General features: G+C 43.4%; 1 protein-coding gene across 2 annotated transcripts in view; it reads left to right on the top strand.

Moving 5' to 3' along the window:
- The window catches only part of LOC142559855 (inactive phospholipase C-like protein 1), a 195,538-nt gene extending 186,187 nt beyond the window's left edge, over positions 1-9,351 (top strand). For both annotated transcript variants that reach the window (XM_075671533.1, XM_075671534.1), the window contains exons 26-28: positions 503-595; positions 1,174-1,269; positions 1,933-9,351. In XM_075671533.1, the coding sequence (XP_075527648.1) occupies positions 503-595; positions 1,174-1,269; positions 1,933-2,283 (540 nt within the window). In that variant the 3' untranslated portion in view covers positions 2,284-9,351. The remainder of the gene's footprint in view (positions 1-502; positions 596-1,173; positions 1,270-1,932) is intronic.
- Positions 9,352-18,366: the final 9,015 nt, after the last annotated feature.

Genomic DNA, 18,366 nt, shown 5'->3' with positions numbered 1-18,366 from the left:
ATAAAGCAAATAAACATAATTTACCATAAATTTGTGGCAATTGCAGTTTGAGACATTGTTTATGAAGCTCTGCCTTAGAAGTACATTAGAGTTGATAGCTATAAAATACTATGGCTTTTTCAAATCAGTGAGGTCAGTGCCTCCAAGTAAAGAGCCCAAGTCTCATATTCTTTATTTAGGTGAAATGTTCTTGAATGATAGTGCGTGATATGCTCAGCAACTCCGCAGTTAGTTAGTTTGCTAGCATCAAGGGTGTCGGGCAGTGCTGCCAGGAAGTTAGGCGAAGCTCACTATTAGGCGTTCCTGTTATTTGAACACAAAGATTGCATTCATGGAACCCCTGGGTTTGCCCAAACCCAGTTTGAGACCCTTTGATTATGGCACAGCATATTTGTACGTAGTACTTGAGGCATGCTGGGGGTACCCAGTTGTTTGTGATGCGATTTTCATTTAGCTAAATATTGCAATAAGAGGCATGCCTAAACCTGATCTCGCTCCACAGTTGAATGAGCTGTACCAGACCATGAAAAGTTTCTCCGAGGACCTGAATGGCATGTGTGCAGCTGTTGGTCTCAAAGGCAAGAAGGCCGAGAAGGTGAGTTGGTGGCCGTCAGCATTCAAGTTCACCTCTTCTGCTTTTGTTTTAATGTGAAAGCATTCTTCGCCTACTTTAGCCACATTGGGTCTATCTATACATCTAACCGTCCATCCATCCATCCTCCGTACACAGCACCTCAATGAAAAAAAAAAAAGATCAACATTTCTCTATGCTGGGCAGAATCAAGCACAGCAGCCCAACACTGTAGCGAAGCACCACAAATGTCCATGGGCAGTGAGGGATTAATTCTTAGCGTTAACACACACCAGCGCAATGAATCAGCGAGGCCATGCAAAAGGAGAGACTTCATGCAGACTTAACGGACACACTGCTAGATGGCGCAGCGTATCCAAAGGGAAGCGCAAGAGAGGAGCCTGGCAGCAGTACATGGCCCATATATGACTTGTTTTGGCAGCTCTAGTACGTTGTGTCATCGCTATATTGCTTGAATGCTAATCGAATTAACGTCGACAGTCATGGTGAGATGGGTTCTGCCAGAATGCTTTGTATTTTACTTTCAAGCAAATATTTATGTGTATCTGCGTGTTTTTATCCCCACCACTCTTCCTGAAAAGGCTACTGAGCATTTCCTATGGAACGCCAGCATCGTAGAGTCAAGGATGGACATGCTTCGTAAAGTGGATAAAGAAAGCCATGCCTGCATGAAACAGGTTGGTTTAATTTCTTGTTATTTGCATTATTTGTGTAAGTAAGTGCTTTAAAATAACAGTACTAATGCAATTGCGGCCATTTCTTGAAGACTGGCCCAGTTCACAGAAATCTATGATGAATTGTTAATCATTTTTGATATGTTATCATATTTCGAAAATTGTAACACTTGTGCTATTGTTTGCTTCAGAGTGTCAACATGCTTTGGGTGCTGCAGCCTTTGTAAGGCAGAATACTGCCTTTTGCTGCAGCACCTGAGACAGCTGTATGTCTCAAACAACAAATAAATGAAATGAAATGAAAAGCACAAACTAGAGCTGATGGAATCCTTTCTCCTTTCCTTTCTTTTTTTTTTCTATCTGTTCCAGTTTCTATTATCTTATGCTAATGGAAATATGTGGGATATTTAGATATTTTTCATAGAACTGCAGAAATACCATAGTATCTGGGAGATGCATTGAGAAATTGTTTCTCTTGTCCCAACAGCAGCGGATTGCTCAGTGAAATATCAAATGAAATAAACTAACATCTTGCCCTCACCAAGCACACCCTGCTAATTGGGCTATCTTGGTTTATATTTTGCACTTGCACTTTTCCACGACTGTGCATTGCTGCATCAACTACTACAATTTGTTTCTACCTTCTCTGGCATGCACTACGTTCAGGTGCTTCGCCTTGGGCAGACTGCCAGACGACTTTATCAGCGAGAGCGAGAGGGGTCAACATCACGCACACAGTCTGCATCATCTTCTACAGGAAGCACGCTCTCGCCACCAGGGGCCAATACTCTGGGCTGCCCACACCCGCCTCCACCAACGCCGACGTCTCCAGGAGGCAGCGACACCCGAATACGAGGCATCCTCAAAAAGACATCGAACCACCCTCCGCCTCTGAGCTCTCTGGAGGCCATTGGGGCCATTGACCATTCCAGCGGAGGCGAGCCACTTCTCACTCCTTCACCGTCGCCTCGGGTGAAACAGGCGCCGAACCCTCCAGAGCTTGGCACATCGCTCTAGTCGTCGTAGCAGCTCTGTGCCCCTCCTCGAACTATGCTGTGAAGTGCAGCGAGGTCTCTAAGTCATCCACACGGTTGATGTCTGAAATGTTTGTCAGATGACAGAATGGTAGTCGCACACATTTAGAAAAATCCAGCTGGGCTGCTTACAAGGCCCGTCAGCATGTTCAGTCATGTGGCATTGTGTGAGCTTGGTAAACAGGTGAATCCAAGATGTGGCACTTGATCTCTCGGCAAGGCCACCTTCTCCCTACTTACCATGCAAAGTTTGTGAAGCTGCCAGCTTGTAAGGGTGTAGAACCATGTCTCTCAGTTGATGTAGAGCTTGTTGCATCTTAAGAGCAGTTTAAGAGGAAAGGTGCAACTATAAGTGCGCACATTCAATCATGACTTGGCTTGTCCTCTCAGCAAGTGTTCACATCCACTAAAAACATACATTCTGGAGCTGTGGCCATTGTGAAGAACACGTTTACAGCTGTCACTGCTGCGTTTAAGAATGCAGCATAGTGCTAGTCAAACCGAAATTACTGTGTTGAACTCAGTCGTAATTTACAACAGCTGTGTGCACACTGATGTGTAGGGGAGTAGCCAGTAGATGAACTACTTTATACACAAACATAGACTTTTCTTTAAAGTCCATGTGCTAGTCTCATTTCCAAGGTCATCACGGCCAGTGTAGCACTGGAGGAGGTCAGTTTTTGGTTAAAGAATGGCTGAAGATCATTACATGTGTCTCTGCAGTTCTGTGCAGCCTGCTTGAATCTGAATTTGTAGAAAAGGGAATGAAGAAATTGGGAAAGTGAAATTTAAGGCTAATTCAGGCAATGCTACACTCTGTGTTTTGAAGCAACCTGACCCTAAGTTGGTGCAACTCATCCTATTGTAAACTACTGTTTTGTCACCACCTATTACAAACGTCAGCTGACCATCATGTATGAGCTTATTCATCTGTCATAGAAACATCCTGACACAAAGACTACTTTATTGTGTGCATAACCAAGAAACCATTCCTAGCTCGTGGCCTTCCTTCTGCTGCACCGAACTACAGAGCTGTAATGTTAAGCTTGTGTGCCTGGTGCACAGATGAAGCTGCTGCTACATAGTGCACAACGATGTGTGCATCTCTGTGTGCATCACCTGTGCCAATGGTGTTGAGGTGCCTTTTACATCCATGTTGAGTTGCATGGACCTTCGACATGGGGCTAGCTCATGTTCTTCAGAGAGGATACGTTAATAGCATCAATTTGAGTGTTGAGCACAGTGACACAAACAAGGCTACTCCACATTCGTGGGTGTAGCATTGGCATGACCTCTGCAGGACAGTCATAGTCAATGTGCCGCTACTTTCTGTAAATGTGGTTCACATATTGCTATGCTTGCCATGGCATCTCGGGAGGCTTGCCTTGAGTCATCCATGTGTACATAGTCGAAACATAAATAAGATATGTCATTCCTGAGACCATAACTAAACTTTAAGAGTGCTTGGCTATGGCAGAAAAGCCTGCCGCTGTCAAGAAAGAGAGGCCCTTGCACAGCTAACTTGGATGCTGGGCTACCTGCGGAGAGTCTGTATATATTGGGTAACCGACCAGTGTTCACCTTCTTGCTTTAACTTATTGTGGAGAAAGAGGAGGATCTTTCTTTTTCCCGAGTGTTAATAGAATCCATCAGAGTGACAGTGGTTTTCTGAATCACCACTAGCTAGTTTTGTTGTGGGGTACACTATGTTGTTGTTTGGCTGTTGTCAATACAGTAGACTGAGCTCAAGCTATACTTTTGACTTGCAGAGAAAAAAAAATCTCATAACTGGAGAAAGCTCTTTTGCTTGTATTGCAGAGAGGCAAGGAACACAAATCTCTCGTAGCGTTTGCTGCAGCTGCTTTGTGATAGGGTAACACATGGAATGTTGCGCATAATCTGCATTGTTGAACTGTGGTCAATAAAAGCCTGCAGCATAATGTGTGTGCTTTATGCTGCAAGGTCACGAAGGTACTGTGGCAAGACTAGAATATTGTTAGGTGGTACTTCAGTTATCCTGAAAGAATAATGCTGCTTTCTGCACTTGATTGTGTGCCATTAGAGCAGAGAAAATACTCCCTAAAGGATATGGACAAATGAATTAATGCGACACATACTGGTTAACTTGCAACCGATTTGCTTTGGAATTTGTGGTGACTACATACCAGGCAAGGCAGCTCACTGGGCCTGCCAACCTTTAAAAGCAACAATTAAACCAACCAAAATTCTCAATGTTTTGATAGACTAACAAAACATTCCCAGCATTTCGGTTATCTAGACCACAGGTGAAACTTTTGCTAATTCTTGTTCAGGAGCAAATCGGTGCAGAGCTGAGACAGCTGTCCCTTAAGCTTGATACGTTCTTGCTGCCCAAGATGTGAACTGTTTTGCATGGTATAAGACTGGCCTCAACCTTTGACATAAACTTGTTTTGAATTAGTGCAGTACATATTTATCCTCTTTCATCATTTCTCCATGTCTGCTGCATGCTACTTTATTTACTTGGAAGAGTGCTGGAAGCTTGAAGAACATGTGTTAACAGTTTCTCATGTTTTTGGCAGTATGTTGTTTGGATAGGTCTTTTCTAAGTGGAAATGCAGGTGTTATGAAAAGAAGAATGCCGGCAAGGATTTTTATTCTTGCTTGACAACATGTTGGAGCTCTGTTCCAGTGGCTCCAGGTTGTTCAAAATTAGCAAGGTCAAAGAAAACGCATACAAGTACCATTTTCCTAGCAGTTGGACTGCCCTCGAGTGGCCGTGCTTTATTTTTTTCGCTGTCTTTGTTTTAAGTAGTTAATTGCATGCATGCACCATAGCTGAAGAGTTAAGCCTTTTCACACCTTTTTGTCAGCCTGATCAAGGTGCTTCACAATCCCAATCTCGACACTGCGTTTACATGCAGATGTCACTGTTCCGAAGAACTTGCTTTTTGCCAGCTAGTTGCACAGTTTGTCACAAGAAATTTCCCGCTTGCTCATAATGGGCAAGCTTGAGAATGTTAACTCAGTGCGTCTTAGCATAAGGAGCCTTGTGTAGTTGTGCAATTGTTCTGTCCGAGCCGAGGCTTTTGACTTGCGTTTACTGCTAGAACTATGCAGATAATTATAAACACTATTAATGGAACACAATTGTGCTTTTTGTTGCATTGTTATTGTATGTAGAGTTTATATTACTGACACGAGAGGAAGTATTCACAGCCTTGCACACTTGACTCATAAGTTAACTGTTGCAGAGATGTTGAGCTTGCTGTCAGAAAATGTTTTTTCTCTGCAACTTGCAGTGCCTGGCATCCTGTGCCAGCAGTACCCTCACATGGGCACCATTTTACGTTGGTAGTGGCACTTGTTGGATTTGTTGAGAATATGCTGTTCTAGAGCAAAGTCGTATATAGCTGTTGACAGCTTCTTACTCTAGAAACCTCAGTAAACTCAAGAGTAATCTTGTTGGTGTAATCTGGATAATGGAGCGATATCGCGAGTCTGTAATGCTCGAGTTTTTTTCTGTAATAATTTGAATTGGAGGCAGAAGCACTCAGGCCTCTGAAATACAATGCCATCTGCTGTTCAGTATCACTCAGCAAAGCTTTCTTCTAGCTACCGGGTGTTTTACTTAAAGTTAGGAAGTGCTGACTCATAAATTACAATTACACGAACTTGTGAGAAAGGGCAGTCACTTTGGTGGTTAGAGGTCTGCAAGGGAGCGTGTAAAAAATTACCACTCAACCACTCAACAGCAATTAGTTTAGTGAGTGTACGTGGTTACAAAGAAAAATCTTTTGATTAAATGATTTAATGCTTGCTATATAAAGTAAGTTTTTAAAAAAATTTTTTCTATGTCAGACAGGACTCATTGTTTGCTTGCATGCTTGCTGTCTATATGGTTGCTGTGTGTCAGCGAGAAAATAATTTTTTTTTTTAAATCTTGCGACAGCTGTGCAGTTGAATGCTAGATATTGAAGAAAAGTGCAGGGTGGTTACCTATGAGGCATTTCTGTACTTGCCAGTGTTTGCACGGCTTCTTTGTTGAAATAAAATTTCAGCAATGAGCCCAAACTTAAATTTTAACTCATATTGGAATATGTAAAATCACACCAGCAAACAATGATGCCCACTGAATGCTAATCTACGTCACCATGCTTGCGCATAACAGAACATTTATGCGACTATGATATAGACAGGTCTTTTAATGGCCCAGCTTCTTTCTCTCTTGTTGTTAAAATAGAAATATTTCTGCTAACACTGGCATTTAGCACTAAATAAGAATTTGTGTGGTGTCTTTCAAAAGTGTTGCTGAAATGCAAGAGTGCTGTTAAGTCAGTAGAAGCTTGCGTTATTTCCATTTGTGAGACACATTATTTCCATCTGTTAGTTCAGCAGTACACTGAATGCCAGTGTCCTGGAGCTGTATCTTATAACAGTCCTTTTCCTTCCATTCAATTCTCTTCCTTTTGTCTCTCGCACTGAGTACTGATTATCGCAAAAATGGCACATGCGCAGGCCAATGACAACTATGCTAATTGAAGTAATTGTGATTTGCCAATCAGCATGTGATGGGCAGGTGACAAAATGACGCATGAGTCAGTGATGAAATGCAGAAAGAATGGGATTGGGTAAAAATCTTAACAAAATCTGGTCCTTGCTACTCAAGATCAGAAAGATTTTATTTTCCATGAAGCTTGTCTCTGCAGCATAGTTCAAAAAGATAGCTGTTCATGCTAATGCCGCACTGTGCCACAAATCCTGGCCATGCATAATTATGCATTTACTTAGCCATTTTCATCATGCATATACTTCGAAAATGAGCAATGCTCTCAGTGCTGTAATAAGTTATAACCAGTTAAAGGGAAGCTGAAGTGGTTTTATACAATGCCAACCGCAACATTATTTACTAGTTGTGATAATGTCGATGTGAAACTAGCTTGAGTTTCTCTGGTCAAATTTATAATGTTACAGCAGGGCTTAAAAAAAGGGGTGGTGGATGTCAGCATACATGCTACCTCATGCAAGTTGTGCGTGAGGTTCGAGAATGATTGTGGTGGAGTTTGCACTCCCAGTGATGTTGTCAGCTGATACGCTTGCCTTTGGGAATAGATATTAACATTGATGTCATTACTGCAGGTTTGAATGTATGATTTATTTTGACATTTTTCTGAACCTTCAGCACTTTTCACTCTTGTAAGCATGTGGACATACACTGTATGCACAGGTTGCCGAAAAGCTTCGTCAAAGCGTGGCAAATCTTTTCCGTAAGGCTCTTCAGCTTCCCTTTAGAGCTTTATACTGCTGTTGAACCGTCCGACATCCAGCATAACATCTACTGACTTAAAGCTGTAAAATTTGACTTCTTGCATTGTTGTGTTGCTCACTGAATCTCCAACATGATTAACATGTAAAAGTGTGGGAGTGGATTGCCACAGCATCAAGAAAGCTTTTTCTATGTTATGCGTCACGTTTGTTCATGTTCTCAAGGCCTTGGGTGACAGCTTTTGGCTTGTGATTCAAGGTGCCATCTCTCACGTATCATTCAACCACATTGGGTCCAGTGCTGCCATTTGCATTTTTACAGTATCCACTAGATATGATTGGCTGGCAAGAATTTCTTAGTTGTTTTTACATGAACAACCAGAGGCACTGAGCAGGCCAGTGGACATCATGGACTTGAGAATAGTAACTGATCATTGTAAACAGTGATTGCTTTATCATGTTGTTAATACAAGTTCATTATCAGTGTGAAAAAAAAAAAGGTGAAAAAGCCAGGTTGGGAAAACTGTCCTGCTTTAGGTTCAAAATCATGTATTTTTCCTGCATCTTGGCAAACTGTGTAGATTTTAGACATTAGTAGTTGAGTGCACTACTTGGATAATATGGTGACTCTCTGTCCCTTAGCATTCTTCTTTTTTTTTCTTTTTTGTCTTCAAGTGGCATTGTTGCCACAAGTACACTTCATACTGCTCTTAGATGAAACGCCTAATTTGCTGTGTCACATAAACACCACACAACATTGTGAAAACTAGAGCATGTAACTGAGAGTCAGAAGCCATCTGCCCTTTATGATTGCTGACGGCATATTATTCAATACGCCAGCTACCCAATCATGCCTACTGTGGCAGCCTGCCAACCTGCCAATCAGATGGTCAATTGTATGCTGACTGGTGCCTTTGCTTTTTCTTGCTATGCAAGACTAGTCAGTCTGGCTGACTATCTCTAGCTTGCGCAATGCAGAAGCCAGCACAGTATGAAATGTACTTGACTGAGATGTGGTACACATTCAGAGTAAATTTAGCATCCAAATATTTGCTGTTTTCTTTGACAGAAGGGATCCATACCGTGCACTAAGCAGAAATATGTCACAAAAGGGGCTGATTTGGAGGCATTCCCGTCTCGTGTGTGCTCCGCTAATTGCATCTTCTCATGCATACCACATGTTTACCAGCATGAAATTTGGAATTTCAATTGTCTGTTCAAAACCAGGTTTTACAGATTGAGGAAAGCAGTCCGGTTCTTAGAGCCAAAATTGAAGCCAGAACTGGACCTCGGACTTTGTTTATGGCCACAAGATGCCTGTCATTCACACAACTGTTTGTCCAATCCACTCAGACTGTCTGATGGTTCTTAGGGAATCTCAAATGTAGTGTAATATGGAGGATATGTGGGAGTACATCTAGTGGAGAAATACCAAAGTGGCAGCACTGAGACTTGTATGTTTAATGCAGTAATTGCGCTCAAGCTGTTCATTCCATTTTGTTTATATTCCTCTCTACTTCTGCCTTCAGTGCAAAGTGTGCTTTTGTCCAATGAATGTGACTGAGTAGAGTTGCCTACAGTTCCTGCAAAAGAGTTGAACTAGTCTGTTGTTCCTCAGCTTTTTATTTTTCTTGGTATGTTTGAAGCTGTTCAATGCAAAGTGACATAATGATGTTGCAAGAGTACCTTTAACACTTTAACTGAAAGTGTGTTCTGTCAGTGTATGCCAGTGTTTTATTAAAGGAAAGCAGTTACCGTTAACCTTGCGCCATGACCTAAATAACAGAATTTCCACTTCCGATGGGCATGAATTGTGCCAGTTTTTTTTTTCTTCTTTTTCCTTGCCCCGTGAGCATTGCATGCTCGCACTTGTGGGCAGTTATTAAGCAGAAATGCATGTGATGTTCAGTCTCATTCCAACATGCCTCCTGGCATTGCAGTCAGGTGTCCATAATTAGCATGTTATCTGCGCATTCAGCCAAATAAATGTTATGATAAAAAAAATATATATGTTGCACACTTACACGAAGAAGATGCCTTTCTACTAAGCCTGCTTGCTACTTGGATGTTCATCTCCAATTATACGTGGTTGACAGCCAAGGTTGAGGTTTGAAAATTTCGCCCCACGAGATAACTGGCTTTCTTGGTAAAGCGATTGACTTTTTCATGCAGCGTTGAGCTAGTAAGGAGAACCTCATTCATACGTTTTGGAAAGAGAATGTACTAACAGGGAAAACGTACGATCTGAAGTTACTAAATATTCGGCACACTCGGCTGCAGTTGATACCTGCGCAATGCGAAGCGTTGCAGCAAAAGAACTCGAGGCGCGCATTGTGGTTTTTGCGGATTCGGCATGCTTACGTTCCCGCACTTCGAATTCGGCTTGGATCAGCAGCTTCTTTGTTTCCTTTTTTTTTTTTTTTTTTTTTTTTTCGGTGCGTTATGAAGTGCCCAACTCGGCGAGAATCGCCGCGACTGAAGACGCCGACGCGCTCGAGCTACAGTGGAGTCCGAGCAGCCCGGGACGCGCTTAGTCGTTTTAAGACGGCGATGGGAAGGCGAAACAAAATCAAGCTGGAGGGCAACAACGAAACGCGATGCCGCCAGAACGAAACATGACGCTCGCTTCGCGCCGCCTACAGCAGAAAACGGCGGCGCCTTTGGGTTTGCGCCTTTTAAAAGCGTACGGTACGCTTCCTACGCCACACGCGCTGTGAAACAGATGGGTGAACACGGGCAAAGGAAGAAGACCGGAAACGCGCTACCCCCTCCGCGCCCTAGGAGAAAAGTGTGGAGGGAGTCACGTGGTATGTTGGGAAACGGTGGTGGTTTTTGTTATGGTGGTGTGCTCGCGTGTGTCTGCGTGCTCCGTAGGTCTCGTACGTACCCTGCTAAAGGCGTCGTCTGTGCAGATTTGCGTTAGTCTCCGTGTTTTGTACCGCCGTGGTAGCTAGACCGTGCTCCCCGGGTGTTGTGTTTTTATTATAACGCTATAATACAATGTTGTAGTGCGAAACCTTGTGACCATATTCTAGTTCACTATAATGTGGGTGAAAATGCTTGCTGCGCCAGTGTTGGCGGCGATAGCTGGGAATGGCGACTTGCGACCATAAAGTATCATACAATAATTATTGTAGGAAGCTCTATACCTGCGACTACACACGAGGTTTTCTGCTACCGGAACAGGGAACCGAGCGCGTGCTGGCATTTTCACGTGACACGGGCGTGCTATTGCTGCGGGGAAGCTGCCGTTGCAGGCTACAACTGATCTCGATCTCTTTCCCCACGTAGGATCCAACGCTGTGCGGCGATTCACTTTGCTGTAACAGCCGAGCGTTCTGTAGCTCTGCGGCACCGAAATGGAACAGCGAAACATCTTAACCGCGCTAGTTAAGAAAGGCGAGATCCAAAACGCGCGAAGGGAGGAAAGAAGGGTTCGTATTGCGCGCTCCATTTTTTTTTTTAATGCCTCGTCTTTCTTAGCGCTGTGAATGCATGTTTCGCAATGTCAGTTAAACCGATTCACATGTGATCTGTAAGCGCGCTTCCCGGCTCACAGCTGTCTGACCTAGCCAAAATGGCGGACTTCGTACTAGAACTGGACGCAAGGCGTCAGTGCGCGAGCTGGCGGCACCATCCTTGCCGTCCTCCGGCCGTCTCCCGCTCCATCAAAGCTTTCGGAGCGCGTTTGCCAGTTTCGGCGGTGCGGCAAGCGGGAGGTTGGCCATCTTAATTGTTAGGGCGGGGCGTATCAGTTGGTACTGATACGCGCTGTAACTAAACAGCGCGGTGATGGTAAGTACGAAGGTGAGTAACACAACACTGGCGCTGTCTTTCAGTTGGCTTGGTTTCTGAGGCTAACTTTTGAAATGCTTGCTTACACAATTTCGTACATTTCTGCATTTCGCCTGCAAGTGGCGTGATCGGCGATTCAATGTGTCCTCTCGTCCAGGGTTCATACAAACGCTTTTTGTGAACGACAACTTGTACAAGTGTGCGCGAATGTTAACATCGTTTCACACCCCTGCGCTCTTTCGAGTGATTTATTGCAATGCCGCAGCTCTAAAGGAACGCTCGTCGAAGCTGGCTTCTCCAAACTGTGAGCAGTTACAGGGAGAAGCCCACTTTTCCAATTACTTTCCTCTAGCGGGCGACGTCCGGTAGATCGGTGGCAACGAAAGTGGAGGGGGGCGCTCGTTATCGCGATCGTAAGCGAAACTCTTGGACGCCAGGGAAACAAAAACGTGTCACGACACCCGTAACCAGTGGCGCACGTCACCTGATGTGAATTATGTGGCACAATTTGTGACTCCTTTAGCTTTGCTGCTTCAAGAAAAGGAAGTAAAGCAAAAGGAAAGGCGTGCCTTACTGTGTCTGCAACTTGTAGCTGCAATTTTACTTCTTTCTTCTTTTTTTCCTTTTTGCTCTGGTTACCCTCCGCCAGCGGATGCTCTCTGCCATTTCCTAGCCAGCACGTCAAGTGGCGTTCCAGCTTTCTGCGATACTGGATCCGAGGGCCCACCTCCTTTCACCTTCATGAACCACACTTCCCTTAATTGTTATTATTCCTGTTATTTCTCTCTCTCTCACTTTCTTGCAATGCTGCGCATTTCCCGCGGTAGTTCTGCCGCGCTTGCTTTCTCGCTCCCACACGCGAGAAGGGCGCGCGGTGTTCGAATTTTCAGCTGTTTTTGAGGCGTAAGTCAGCGTAACACTTTGCGCGCTCAGTTGTAACTGCATGAGCCACGCACCGCGCTTGTCTACCTGCAATACCAAAGTCTGGCAAAAGGTTCTTTCAAGGCAAATTTTGAGCCAAGCTACAGTAATAGATTTATGCTTAAAAATGTCAAAAGGGTCACTTTCTGCGAATAGAGCACTCACATACGATAAAATGACAACAATATAGAACAGGTTTGACGACGACGCTGTGAATACACGTACAGTACCAGCTTCGAATTACAACATCCACGGTGCATATCCTTCCACCGTGACGGCGTCTTATGTCCTCTTTGCAATTAGCAGAGAGTAGCCAACCACTGATAACAATAAATATATAATTACGTTTTTTCTAGTGTCACGAATTCTGCTAGTTAAGGGACAGAGTGCGGCGCCCACTCTGTGCAGTCATCTGACACACCGAGGGTGGTAGCGTCCGGAAAAACATTGCCTCCGAGATTGCCGGTGCAGCTCAGGACACCTGCGCTGCGCTGACGTGCGTGGCGTTTTCTCCTTCGTTTCGTTCTGCTGTCTTCAAGCGCGTGTTTTTTATTGTCTCTTCCTTTATTTCTGGGGGGGGGGGGGGGGGCGGTGACATAAATAATCTTTTGGTGCGGAGGGAATGCTGAGATTTTCAGGACCGTAATATATCGCTCTCCATTTCCCTTTGTTGTCTGGCCATCAAAGGGTTAAAAGACGATCAGCTTGTAGCGGATGGGACCATGGCAGCTGAGGAAACCGGTCAAGGAAAGCCATGGAGGCCATTGCCGGTTTGATGCACTGAATGTCAACAATGCGCGCGAGCCACGCGGCCGTGCTTCCTCCTCCTTTTCCAGTTTGCAACACGGCCTCATCGCCTCCGAGATCGCACCTCTCTGATGCCACGACAGCCTTTACCTGATTCCGACGGCCTCCAACCGGGCGTAGCCGTCTTACGCACTGTAGGGTGCATCGATAATGCATGGACTGATCAAAAGATATCATGGTTGATGTGCACTCGCGGTACGGATGCACATAACACACCCGACCTCACCCCCCCCCCCCCCCCCCCCCGCACCGTAGGACTACACTCTAAAAACAGTTTACACCCTTTTGGGTGTATCTTTGTCTCAACAATAATCGCCATCTGTCAGTCTTTGTTTACTTTCTTGAAAACTCTGCGCGTGCTACTTTTCTGTGAAGAATGCTATGTCACTCTGATGTCGTCCTCTAAGAAAAGTTTACACCCTGAGATTTTATCTCGTCACCAAACAATAATCTTGCGTGCCTTTCTTTAACGCCGCGCACCTGGCACTTTCCGGCCACAAACGGCATGCGCGTTATTAGTCTGACAGCATTCTTGAGAAAAAAGCAGCAACCGCAATTTTCGGGAAAGGAGACGCACGAGAGATGGCGATTATTGCTGTGGCATAAAGATACGCCTCAAGGGGTGTAAACACCTGAGTATACACTCTTAGACAGATGTGCACTATTTGGGGTGTACGTTTGTGACACAACAATAATCGTCTTCTGCCTTGCTTTCGTTTCCTTTCTTGAAAACGCCGCACCCGCTACTTACCTGTCGACAATGCTCTGTCATGCTGATAAGGCGCATGCCGTTCATGACTTGTAAGTACCGAGCTTGCAGCGTTAAAAAAAGGAAATGCGAACAAGGTAGATGAAGATTATCGTTATTTTGTGTGGCAAGATACGATCCAAGGGATGAAAATGTGTTTAAGAGTGTACTACTAACGATGCATCCAAGTTTCCGCCAGGTTCCAGTACGTTCCAGTGATCCGAGCAGCTAGCCAGTAAACGTGCCACAACTTCGCGTCGTCGTCGCACTTGTTTGAGTGGCTACGCCTTTGAATTGTTCGAGCCAGTCCTGCTTATTAGAGACCCCGAGACAGCTTATGAATATTTTCACGAAAAGTTTAAATCTGCTTACGAGAAAGGTCTCAGGTACAAGGTTTTGAAACCTGCGCGTAAATGTAGAAAGCCATGGGGGTTACAAAACAGTGTTTAAAAACATACGCACAAAAAATTCTTTATTTCATGACTTTATTTCAACGCAGTCTGAAGAAACTTTGCGTCAAATTAGGGTACAAGGGAATAAAGTAAATAGTCTTCTGCGTCGCGAGAAAAGGAGGTACTTACAAAATTTATTTAATGTTGACGTTATGAAAAAGACATTGCTTGGAAGCGTATGAACACAGTTCTTGGACGAAGCGGTTGCAATGAGACTATTAGAGAAATTACAATTAATGGCAATGCAATATCAGAAAAGGAACTAGCCGAATGTTTCAGCAAGTATTTTACCAATTTAGCAAAGAGTTCTCACGATCCAAATTGTTAGCACTATCTAACTACAAGGACCAGCCAATCTGCATTTTTGACTCCTACGACAGATAGCGAAATAATTGACACTTTCTTATCTATCAGAAATAGTAAATGTTGCGATGCCGATAGTTTTCAAATTGGACCCGCAAAGTTCGTACTAGACGCAATCACTCCGGCGTTGACACACATTTATAACCTTGTCTTATCTGACGGTACTTTTCCAAAAAGCCTCCAGGTTGCTGAAGTTATAGTGTTACACAAGGGCGGCGATAAAAACGATTTAATTAACTATAGACCAATATCCGTCTTGCCACTTTTTTTCAAAACCTCTGGAAAAATTAATTCACAGCCGCATTACATCCTTTACAACTAAGCATAAATTAATAACAAACGTGCAGTTTGGATTTACGAGAGCTCAATCTACTGAAACTGCCCTTCTAACACAAAAGGAAATTTATATTAGATTCTTTCGAACGTCAGCTATGTACATTGGGCATTTTTGTCGGCTACTCAAAGGCGTTCGACTGCATAAATTATGCTACCCTATTGGAAAAGCTTAACTATTATGTTTTCGAGGCGTATTTTTTTTAAGTTAATAGTATCATATCTCCAGAACCACATGCAACACGTACTTATAAACAGTCATGCGTCCGATTCGAGACCACTAATCGCAGGAGTACCACAGGAAAACATTTTGGGCCACTTGCTTTTTTGTATTTATATTAATGATCTAGTGAGCATTGACAAATACGTAAAATTTATTACATATGCAGACGACATTACAATTCTTGTAACTGAAAAAAAAAAATGCTGAAGATGTCATGATTAAAGCCAACGAGGTGCTGTTAAAATTATCATCTTGGAGTATCGTGAACTTGTTAACAATAAATGTTAATGAAACAAAGGCTGTATTTTTAGGCCAAAAAATCAAAATATTGATACTTGTACCCTTTTACAGCTTAACAACTCCATTTTGCCTATTGTTCCTTCCATTAAGTGTCTCGGAGTTATATTTGAGCAACATTTGTCGTGGAATGCTCACGTGGAAATCGTAATGGGCAAGCTCTCTCGAGTAACTGGAATACTATGCAAGTTGCGTTTCTTTCTTCCAGAAAGTATTAAACCTCTTTTGTACGAATCACTGTTATTACCATATATAAACTATTTTCATCTTGTCTAGGGCACTGCAACGCTTTCTGAAATCAATGTACTGCGTAGAATACAGAAAAAGGCCGTACGTTGTATCCTAGATGTCCCTTACTTAACGCATACAGTCCTCTATTTGAAGAGCTTAATTTGCTGTCAGTGCCTAACATTTACGAAAATATGTTACTACGAAATTATATGACCACTATTAAAAGAACAACGACACCCTAAAACGCATTTCCAACTTAATAGTAAAACATGAGGCGGTCAGTCCAAGGAGTTCTGAAATATGGGAACTACCGAGGCCTAGAACAAATTATACTTGTCAAATGCTACGTTTTCGACTGCCCTACCATTTAAACAAGGCAAAAATAAGGTAATGCTTATTTCTGTGCTAGAATAAACATATATCTATATGCAAACATGTATATAGACGCTTGAAGGTTCTTTGACAAGGTTGCATAATGATTTTTTGTACTGTGCGTATCAAATCCTTCTGTATATGTTACTGTATGAAATATTTTCATATATTGTGTCTTACAATTGAGATGTACATAGTGCTGCATTTTTTAATTATTTCTTGTGTATTTTGTGATGTATTCATGGCTAGCTGTATCTATGAGAATTACTCATCATGTATGCTTTACTTTTTTCTAATACTTGCTCATATTTATCATGAAAAATGTTTCGCACTTATTAGTGTGGAAATCCTATTTTTCCAATTTCTCTTATATTTAACTGTGCTCATTCATTGTTGTATTTGTTGCTGCCTGTAAAGCGAGGCCATGGGCCACGTCAAGCCTTGCTGGCTTTTTGTCCACGGTCCTCAGCATCAGTTGTATGTTGAAATACACTTGATTTGATTTGAATTCCGGCGCATTCAACATATCAAGCTATCCCAAACAATGGAAATACATCTTGACGAACTCTCCATCGATGTCTGCATCAGGACATCCAGATATCCTTAGGATTTCCCAAATCCACATATCCTGACCATGTCTAAATCGCCTCCCGACAGCAACCATTTGTACGTCCAAAGCAGATATTGAAAATGTTAAATGACGACGAAGTCCAAGGGCTGCTTGGTGGGCATATCGGATATTATTGCGGTTAGTATTGTACACTGATACCACACACACTTGTTACCTTAAATGACTAAACACTTAAACTTGAATGGGAAAATGTTTCTAATGTATTCGTTCTCCGAGTGCAAGAACGGTGGTGAAGTTCTAGTTGGTTGGCATGAGTGATGCAACGGCTCTACCCGTAGAAAATCGCGATAATTGTTCGAAATTTCTGCTTCGAGCGGTCCCATTTTTTGTGTGTTGGGGGCTTGGCATATAGTTTATACATTCACTTAGAAGTATTTTATAATATTTTATGTGATTTTGATTCATACTAACCTACCAGTTGTAGCTGCAAAAATCCCTTAAGCGAAGTGAGTTTTCGAGTCATATATTTCCGGAATTGTGCTATTATTTGTAGTCCACGATCAATCCTAAAGACTGCATGCCGAAGTTGTCTTCGGGTGGATATTCTACAGGGTTCGCTATAGTTACTGTCACACATTCTGATCGATAATTGTGCTTCTGATTTTTTTACATTTTCTCACATCGTTTCTTCAATCATTTCTTTTATTTTTCTTCTGTATTTCGACCGTGTTTCATGCTGCTTCGGATATTTTTTTCTTTTTTTGAAAGTGGCACGCCCTATACTCGCGGACAACTTTCTGTGGTAAATTTCCTCCATGTGTGGCGATGAAGGGAAAGCTACGGAGGCAAAGCGCGCACAAGTGAGATCGCTTCTGGAAAAAGTTCCACATTTTCATCCGCCTTAGTTTAAGCTGCGGAAGACAATAAACTTAAACACCCTGGTCAAAACAGTTAAACAAGACCAAAACGCGCCACTTGGTCAAGTTGCGGCCTTTTCCTTCCGCGTATGGGCGAACGCGAAACCCTCGCACGTGGAAGCTGCGTCTGTTCCTAGAAACCAAAAGCGCTGTCAGACACTGCCGGACTACTTGGCGCGGTAACACATGTTGTTGAAGCTGAACCTCCCGAAAGCTATCTATATTTAGCGTGTCCGGTATTCGGGTAAACGCAGGCGGACAGTGCGTTTTACCGGAGGAGCGGAGGCGTAAGCGGGAGTGGTCGCCATGGTGCAGCCACCTGGTGGCGCAGGGCTCAACCAGACAAACACGTAGCCGACGCGGCGAATGCAAATCTCGGAGGCCATGGCCCTGCTAAGATTGCAGTAACCGAGTGTGTTTTGCTGTGCAGCTGGCCTAAATTTTCGGCAGCAACACGGCAGAACGAGGAGCTGCGCTGTGCCTCTTGTTCAAAGACGCAGACACTGTCGTGACTCGTTTGAGACGCTGCGCCACCGGTCGCAAACGCTGCACGCGGTTCCGAACTAGTTGGTCCTTGAGGAAGTGGCACTCGAAGTACCGGTTGGCTCCCGCCTATGGGTAACGAAAAGTGGTAAGGGGCGAGCCACCCATAACACACATTGCAACATAGTGTAGCAAATAACCACCACCAAAGCATGATAAACGCATTCTTGGATAGCAACCGTGGTTGGCTCTTCATTAATTTTTGTTTATTGAGAAAACATCCATTATACGTACATGAAGAATATGCGC

This window comes from Dermacentor variabilis, chromosome 10 (assembly GCF_050947875.1).
Source record: "Dermacentor variabilis isolate Ectoservices chromosome 10, ASM5094787v1, whole genome shotgun sequence".
In the NCBI taxonomy this organism is placed as follows: Eukaryota; Metazoa; Arthropoda; class Arachnida; order Ixodida; family Ixodidae; genus Dermacentor; species Dermacentor variabilis.
The sequence above is the reverse complement of the archived record's forward strand: the minus strand, read 5'-3'. Positions and strand labels throughout refer to the sequence as shown.